General features: G+C 36.7%; 1 protein-coding gene across 1 annotated transcript; it reads left to right on the top strand.

Moving 5' to 3' along the window:
• The first annotated feature begins 262 nt into the window (after nucleotides 1–262).
• On the top strand, nucleotides 263–8,686 carry LOC104622199 (glutamate receptor 4). The gene is made up of 4 exons (XM_010288916.1): nucleotides 263–271; nucleotides 1,415–1,785; nucleotides 3,119–3,317; nucleotides 8,380–8,686. Exons 1-4 carry the CDS (start codon nucleotides 263–265, stop codon nucleotides 8,638–8,640), a joined length of 840 nt encoding a protein of 279 aa, XP_010287218.1. The 3' UTR covers nucleotides 8,641–8,686.
• Nucleotides 8,687–9,364: the final 678 nt, after the last annotated feature.

Genomic DNA, 9,364 nt, shown 5'->3' with positions numbered 1-9,364 from the left:
GTATGAATGTTCTTAAGAACATCCTAAAAGGCACACATGCTTGAATGCTTTGCTAAACTATGGTCTGCGTACTATATCTGAAGATGCTACCCCACAAGATGGATTTGGGCCAACTAAGTATTTAGAAAAGAAAACTATGACAGGGCTATTGTGGAGATTTATGAATAAATCTTAGTTGTGTCTGTGAGGATGACTGGGCCTGGGGTGGGGTAAATACAGGCAGAGTATCTCACATACTGAGGCCTGAAGCAGAGTAGTGCCAATGGCGAAGGCAAGTGGTGAGTCTGCCTTATCTGCAACCAAAAAAAAAATGTTCTCAGAATGTGTTCAGTTACCTCCTTAGCCCATAAGCTGTATAGAAGTCCGTGCTGGTCACAGGCTAGATACAACTAGGTACAGCACCGCCATGATGAACAGGAGAAAGGTTTCAGCAGCTTCTGCATCCGTTTCCCTCTGCAGGTGCATCTTTTGTCACAGTTCCTCTTACAATTCCCATCTTAAGTGCTGCTGTAATGACAGCTTTAGCGTACAAGGCAAAGCAAGGAGTAAACCTTAATGTAATGTTGAGTCCCTAATGACAGAAATGACCCATTAGCCCAGCTGTAATACCTTACAGTTCATGGAAGGATCATTGTTAGCCACCATAATCACTGTCATCATCAGTAATGACTCATTCAAGACTGGCATCTTCATTCTAAAAACAGATTAGAGAAAACATTTTAAAAATTATTCCTATCTCTAATGGGAATGGATTCAGCACACTTTTTATCCTTTTATCGCGTGATTTTGCACAGCTGTTTTCTGTATACTTGCCTTTTTCCACTGTTTAAGATCTGATTCGTTCCTCTTGAACTACCTTTCCACCAAGAAAACTGCATGCAGTTTTGTGGCATCATGGCAATAATTAATCACCTTTGCTGCTTCATGTTATTTGGAACTTCCTTGAGCCTATGAGCTGTTTTTCCTCAAGAATGATTGTTTGAAATGAATGAAAATATGATAATAAGTGACTGTTTCTGGGATCTTATAAAAAAGTCTCTATACTTTCACTGACAATAGGATCGTTCTCATTTTTCATTCTTCCTTGAATTCAGTTACTTTAAATCTAAATTAATACCTAAAATGATCTACCTACACTGCTTCCCGCATCTATAAGATTTAAGAGTCTTCTCCTTAGCAGGAAAATTAAGTATTTCTATAATTATGTAAAATAAAAAACAGCAATATGTATGTTTTACTACAAGCATATTGAGTAAATATAGACTGTGATAGAAAGAAAGATAAAGACGTTATAAAGAACATTTAAGCCACAGTGTCCTGATGTTAGTGACATACGTTTGGAATTAGCTGCTTAGCTGAGTGTATAAGCCAACTCAAATTAATCTATACATCTATATTTCTTTTTTCTTTATAGAAAGCAGAGATTGCTGTTGCGCCTCTGACCATCACTTTGGTACGAGAAGAGGTCATTGATTTTTCTAAGCCTTTTATGAGTTTGGGGATATCCATTATGATCAAAAAGCCCCAGAAATCTAAACCGGGAGTGTTTTCCTTCTTGGACCCTTTGGCGTATGAGATCTGGATGTGCATAGTCTTTGCCTACATTGGTGTCAGTGTGGTCCTGTTCCTAGTTAGCAGGTTTAGCCCATATGAGTGGCACACAGAAGAACCAGAGGATGGCAAAGAAGGACCCAGTGACCAGCCTCCCAATGAGTTTGGCATATTCAACAGCCTCTGGTTTTCCCTGGGTGCCTTTATGCAACAAGGATGTGATATTTCCCCAAGGTTTGTGTCAAATCTTTTTATATTTGCATTTTATCTTCAACACTGAAGCATAAAATCTTCCTTTGTTTATTTTCCTAGCAGTGTTTTGAAGTTCATTCTTTAGGAAGCCTTTTGATTTTTTTTCTTTTTTAATAGCTATGATAAGGGCAACAGAGAATCTGCATGGAATGTCAGTCATTGCTGTTTTTTTACATATGTCAATGTGCATAAACCACAAACAGGTCTCAGAAACAGCATGTACACACAGGGGCAATTCCACTGAGTTGACTTCAGAGGAACTATGTTGTTGCTAAATTAGTTCCATTGCATTTACGCTTTATGAAATGCACACTATCGTGCTGAATATTTGCTTTGCATGAACGGATGTCCCCTTCGTGTTCCCTATCAAGTTCTGCAGCGCTGCTTCCAGAATATCACTGTTTATGAGAGAGCATTTGACCGTCTGTTTCCGAGAGGCCACGCTGCATTGCTAAGCTATGCCTTACGGAGTGGGTGCCTCGGATCTAATATAGTATCCCAGTCCTGAATTTGTCAACCTTTTAAGATACTCTGGAACTTTAGTGTGCAGTAACTACAAGTTCTTTATCAAATATTATGTCCCAGTCTTTCAAACCTCAATGCTTCATTTTAGCCATTTTCAGTGAGATTTTGAGAGTGTTCAGCATTGGCCTAACTCTGCTGTTATTGAAGTTAGCAATAAAACTGATACTGATTAAGACTGGATGTACATTACTCCTCAACAGCCTTCTCATCAAATTACAGGTATTCAAATGGGAAACATATATTTTTTTACATAACATAAATAACTCTGTTACCACAAAGTGCTTGCTTCTTAAAAAAGAAAAATGTGAAAGTTCAAATGATTGCAGTAGCTTGTGGAATGTTTGTTAAATTCAGATGACAGGAACATTTTAATCCTAGAGCCAACATAATCCATGTACAAAGCCTTTTGTGTCTTTTTTTTAAGAGGAAACAGAGGAAGCTACTGATCTGCAGCTACCATGCTTAACTTTTGTCTCCAAAAAGAGATCACCTATCCAGTATTTTTGACAAAATTTTTGCTATGTTAAGCATTTCCTGAAATAACAACAACACTGGAATTACTGTTCAAGAGAATATGTGTGTGATACGTATTAATACAGTGGACTCCGTACTGTAGGCATTAAGATTCAAGAGAAAAGGCATTTATTAGTATTTAAAATGCAAATGATCTCCCTCCCATTAACTGTTACTTGATGATACATGTTCAGCAATAATGGTGCCCTCTCTCTTTCTCTCTCTGTCTGCGTGGCTTAAGAGACAGGAAGATGTGCATTACCTTATTCATGTTTAGATCCCTCTCAGGTCGCATTGTTGGAGGTGTCTGGTGGTTCTTCACGCTCATCATTATTTCATCCTACACTGCTAACCTCGCTGCTTTCTTGACTGTTGAGCGAATGGTCTCGCCCATAGAAAGTGCAGAAGACCTTGCCAAACAAACTGAAATTGCTTATGGGACACTGGACTCAGGGTCAACCAAAGAGTTCTTCAGAGTAAGTTGGCATGTCCATTAGAGCAGCTCTCCTTACCGGCTGCTCTTACAAGATGCTTGGGAAGGGTGAAATAATGTTACTTTGCGATTACATGTACTATAGTTTGTAACTCCTGCAGTACTTTACGTTTTTACCCCCGCAACACCATTTGTTGGATTTTTCAGTTATTTTAATTTGTGGAAAGCTTATTGATCCTGTCACATTGGGCAAAAGATGTGCCCCGAGGGATACTAAAGCCAGTGATAATTAAAGCAGCATTGCACTATTGATTCATCTGAACCTACAGTGCTGAAACGATGTGCAGCACTGAAAGCCTGTGATGATAACATGGAGTCTTGCAGGTTTTGTTTCTACTTACGGATTTGGCTGTGTGCATTTTGCTTTAGGGTCTTGGGTGGTGGGCAGGGAATGCATTTTTTAATTTGCTGGCTTTCAGATGAATAGTAAAGAGAAAATGTATCTCGGGGGGATGTGGTTGGAGCATTAGGAAATAGCCTAAGTAGCCATTCATATGTCTGTGCTGTCTGTATTGATTACTTCATTTTAATTTGCTTTCCTGTATTGGTGTAGTTGGTATGTAATCCTCATCGTTTGCCAGCTGGAAAACAGGGAGCCTGGACATCACAAGGGGTACCTCATAAACAGTCCCTCCTGCTTTATTTCGTGCTCTAGCAAATGAAAGTTAAGCCTAGCTGTCTGAACTTGTGTGAGTTTAGTGTTTGAACATGGCTCTGAACAAATGCTGGGAGACAGTAATCCTTCCTTGGAAATTACACAGTTTAGGAGCATTATTTATCTGAAAGGTGCAGTTTAAGGCATTTTTAGAAGAAAGGGAGATGGAGTGATAATTTCTTCTTATTGTCTAATTGAACGGGGACTGTTCTGTGTTAGATACTCCCACGCACCTTGACTGTTTTCAGTTTGGCCAAACTGAACTCAGTGAATCATGACAAAATGATGGATGGGATTTGTGAACTATAGGCAGCATCAATTCAATGGAAGCTGCTGAGTGACCTCCAAAAGGTCTGTAGTGAAATAACCTTTTTATTGCAAGTGACATCCCCGTAGAAGAACTTGCAAATATTTTCTATTAGGTATAAAAAGATGATGCCTTATAAGATATAAATGGCACTTAACCAACACACAGTGGTTGAGCCTTCACATAATGAAGCTGTCCAAGGAGTTAAGCCAGTTTCCTAAATTTCTTCTGTAGACACTGGAGAAAGAAAAGAACTCCTGTGCATCCTGTACAGGACAAGTATATTATGTTGAAATAAATCACCCTTTAAAGTATCTTTCTCTTTGCATCAACTCTAGAGGGATCCCACTGAAATAGCTAGGGTGCTTGGTAACTCATTTTTTAATAGATACAGTTCAGTGACAGGTTTCTAATTACACCTGTCATCTTCTATAGCCAGGGTGTTGGTGTACACCTAAGTATGACACTACAGATGCTCTCTAGGAGCTTACTTTTTACCCCAAGTGGTAGAAACTCAGCTTGTGCTCCCCAGAAGTGCTGATTTCACATCACCTGTCTACAAAAATGGTGGCATTAAGATATAGGAGACTTGTCTGCGAATAGAAATATTTTGATCCTGAGATGGCCAGATTTCCTATTTTCTTGAAAAGGGTATAATCCGTCAATACTCATTATTTATATTCATCAATGCTTAACCCATAGATTCTTCTTTAGCTCACTTTGTGGAAAGTTAGGCATTTAATACTGAGAATTCCAGTTTCAGTCCATCACAAGCTGAGGTGCTAACCACAATATATCTGTACAAATAGTTCTTTCAACTAGATTGAAGCTTTGATGATAGTTAAAAACATGATGCTGAGAACCAGGCAGATTATTTAACTTTGGGTTTATTAACTTGTTGCGTTTTCAAGAGTATCCAGGACTTGCAATTTTTTTTAGTTGATGATGCAAAAATTAATTCCCAAGGAAATAGTAGAGAACAAAGGAATGGAGTTTTCTTAAGAGTTTCGAAACACTTTTATAAGCCATTGTTGTGCAGTAATGAGGTCAGGTCTTTTGGTATAGAAACAGTCTTGGTCACAAAAATTTCATGATTCTTTTAAATCGTAGTGTAACAGATACGTTTTTGTTTCAATCAATATTTCATGCAAGATCTCTCCTTGAAGAGACAATTCCTTCTCCATCTATAATGACAGCCGTTCTTTCACTTTAATCTTAAACGACTAAGAGAAAAAAGAAGGAAAATCAATGTTCTCTTTATATTTTTCCTTTAGTTCAAAATACATAGGAAAACATTAAAAGTAACTACAAATACTAAATGTAGTTGCATATGCAAAATTTGAAGTTTCATCACAACTTAGACTGTGTTCGTCACTTTTTTTAAAATGGTGTAATTGAGGCCCTGCTATCAAATAACTTCTAATCTCTGGAACAGTATAGTGATTTTAATGATATTGCATGTGCTATTTCTAAAAATATTTTTCACAAAATAAGGACAAAGATAAAATACTGTTGACAGACAACATTTGCACAAACACTGTTTGCATAATATGTAAATTAAGACCTAGCCTGAAACAATAGTAGGAGAAGACTTGTTTCCCAAGTCTAGCATTTTGTGTGGTTGGAAACAAACATCATCGGTTTTAGGATTAGAGTCATGTGTAACTTTTCTGTCATTGATTACTATCTGACTGAAGATAAGCCTTCAGGACATTTTCTTATAATTTGATAATTTCTGATCAAAATGTCAGAAACTCTGAACAACAATTCAGTCTGTCTGGATCAATCAGTTTTGATTCCAGATTAAAAACAGAAAAAGGAAAAGTCATTTTAAAGCCAACATAAAGTAAAAGAAGACTCTGATACTATTAGCTATTTACTTATTTCCTGTTTTGGACACAGTGAGAGTTACATTTGCCGAGCAGCTTGCTCAAGAGGAAAAGAACTTAGTTCTAGCAGTCCTACTCAGAAAAGTCCTAAATAAAAATTATCCTAGCCTGTCTGACTGCAGGGAAAGCTGCAATGTTTCCTCATATGATAATGAGGAATATCTGTTGGCTCACTCTTCACTTTTCACTCTAGGTTGACATGTAGAAATTGAATGTTAAGAAATGAAAGCCTGGGAGAAAAAAATGTTCTTACAGAGCGGATGCCTTGTTAGACTTGCCATATTTTTTTGTCTCTTGATGGGCAAAGGAAACTTGATTTTAAAAAAACAGATTAAAATGCAACCTTTTTCAATTGTTATAGGGCATTGTTTCCTCTTACTAATAGAGCTATTTTATGTGTTGCATGTTTTTAGTTTTGAAGGAACGTGACCTATTAGATGTTTACTTTATAAAGAATCTGGTGATATGGATGTTAAGATGTAAAAAAATGATTGGAAGTGAAGGCAGACAAAGGCAAGTAAATATTCTTGAATGCCTGCTCTCTTCCTTTTTTTTCTTTCTGTAAATTTAAAGCCGTGAAATTACATCAGCATAAAGCAAAAAGAATACATGGGTGGCTTAGCTTACTCTCTGCACTCAGCCACTATTATGTAAATGAAAAGTAGCTGTGACTCCAGTGAAAAGAGGGTGACAAGGCACATCTATTGTTAATTTAAGTTTTACTATATTTGACAGAAAGATAAAATAATGCATAAAGACAAGCTAAAAAAGAAAGGATAATTTATCGTGTTCTCTTATATGGTATTTTTATTGAACATTTTTGGTTAAATGACACTTTTAAGTTAGACCAATCATTCAGTAATTGGTAAAAAGAAGTGCTTCAGGGAAATTACTCTTACCTATACAAAGGCTCAGTTGCAGGCTTTTTAAAGTCATTGTCAATTTAAATAATACCTAGATTATAGGACTTGATATTTGTTTAAATATTCTAAGGCCCTTTGTTTTGGGGCTTTATAATAATGAATATTTTCCTGGAGTGCTCAGCACAGTGTAGGAATGGGCTCACAGACCAAATTCTACTTATCTAGAAACTCCTGTTGACTCAAATAAAAGCTGAGATGAGCACCGGGTTAAAAAGTCCCTTTTGCAGCATACATAAGAGAAGAAAACTGCCATCTGTTATTAAATAAAAACACTATAGTGTTCAGCTGACGCGCTGCTGGTTTGCATGTATGTATCCCTGTTGCTGGAGGAAGCAAAGGAGTTGTTGAACAAATCTAACGACCATGGGAAGCTTCTCAGCCTGACAGCATTTCCTTCCTCCCTTCCAATGAAAATGTTTATTTGTTTTTATTTTTTGTTAAGTTTTATTTTTGCTTAATTCTTTACTCGTGGTTACATCATGCATTCCCAGACAGGCAAATTTCCAACTAACGCGCTCTAAGCCATGAATTCTTGTACATTCTTTGAGCAAGCACATTTCCTACTCAATTACTTGCAGGATCAGAGTCTTTAAAATAAATCCACTGATACTGCAGTTCTGAAAACATACTTAATACTTGTTTAACACAAATGCTTAGGGCATTTTGTTTTCTTTAATAGCATATGTGGTCCAATTTGCTGTTTCCGTCTTTCGTTGTGAACCATGTCATGAAATGTTGTGCAGCCTTTCTGAATGTAAATTGAATGATTTCTGGACTCTGAATGTTGAAAGCAGAACTCTTACTTAAGCTATTGTGCTTTTGATGGTGTAAGAAGTGGGTGTTAGAGCTGGGAAATGCTTCAAGAGTCAGCTCAATATTTATGGGAGATTATTTTATTGTTTCTCTTTCCCATACAGGTTTATCATGGATATCTATTTCATACATAATCTCCTAAAACACACTTTACAACACTTTGACTGTGTGAACTGCCTTTATTTAACAGAAAATTCAGGTCTTAGCTTTGCAGTTATTTTATTGTGACTACTGGAGGCTAACTGAGCCTAAAAATAGTATCTGATTTTATAGTATTGATATTGTTATTTCTTGTTTCTTTTTAAATAATCATGGAACTCAAAGATAATTCTTATCCAAGTATGTTTTTCTCAACCCAGTTGTTTGAAATATTAAGTATGATTGATTTTATTTTAAACAGTGCCATTCTGAAATGTTGCAACATTCTCTTGTTCTAACTCCTTTTTAATTTTCTCCAGAGATCAAAAATAGCAGTGTATGAAAAGATGTGGACCTACATGAAATCAGCAGAGCCATCAGTGTTCACTAGGACTACAGCAGAGGGAGTAGCTCGTGTCCGCAAATCCAAGGGCAAGTTTGCCTTCCTGCTGGAGTCCACCATGAATGAGTACATTGAGCAACGAAAGCCATGTGACACCATGAAAGTGGGAGGAAATCTGGATTCGAAAGGCTATGGCGTAGCCACACCGAAGGGTTCTCCATTAAGGTGGGTGGAATAGTATAACAATATAAAATGTGTTGTTATAGTATTCCACCTTCCCTGATGTCCCTGATGTAGCTCTTTTTGTTTTGTGTGTAAACATGGTATGTTATTTTTCTTTTCTTCCATTTCATATTTTTTTTGATCAACAAAGGTAACCATTTCTAATTGCAATATGGATTTAGCAGCTATAGTTGGCATATCTTTCAAGGCCATATAAAAACCAAACTGGTTGAACACTAGCTACTTGAGGTCAGCCTCAATAGAATTAACATCAGCTATTCTATTTCATCAGCTTTTTTCACCAGTTATGGCAATATTATGCCTACATTATCTGCATCAATATCTGCATCAACAATATGCCTACATTTTATGTTTTGTTTATTGATCTTGGCTACTAATTTCTGAATAAGAAGCTGCTTAAAACATCTTTTTTCAACTGTCATCACATAGAGGCAATTAGTCCTTCATCAAAGTACTTCTATTAAAGCACCTTCTTACTTAGAAAAAAATAAGCTTGTGTTTCTAGCATTATGCATTTCAGTACTGCCTTCAAACTCACCAGTATTTTCATTATCATGGTATCAGACACACTTAGTCAAGTAGGAGAATTTTTGATTCACAGGCAGAACATCATTTGCTTTTCATTCAAATTGTGAGGGAAACAAAAGTGAAGGTACTAGTTCTGCGTTAAAATTGGCAGTATTTACCGTTCTGTTGTCTTTAATGTTTAAGGCAAACAA

The sequence above is a fragment of the Phaethon lepturus genome, unplaced genomic scaffold, assembly GCF_000687285.1.
Source record: "Phaethon lepturus isolate BGI_N335 unplaced genomic scaffold, ASM68728v1 Scaffold57456, whole genome shotgun sequence".
Classification (NCBI taxonomy): domain Eukaryota; kingdom Metazoa; phylum Chordata; class Aves; order Phaethontiformes; family Phaethontidae; genus Phaethon; species Phaethon lepturus.
Note: the sequence above shows the minus strand (reverse complement) of the source record. Positions and strands in the feature narration are given on the sequence as shown.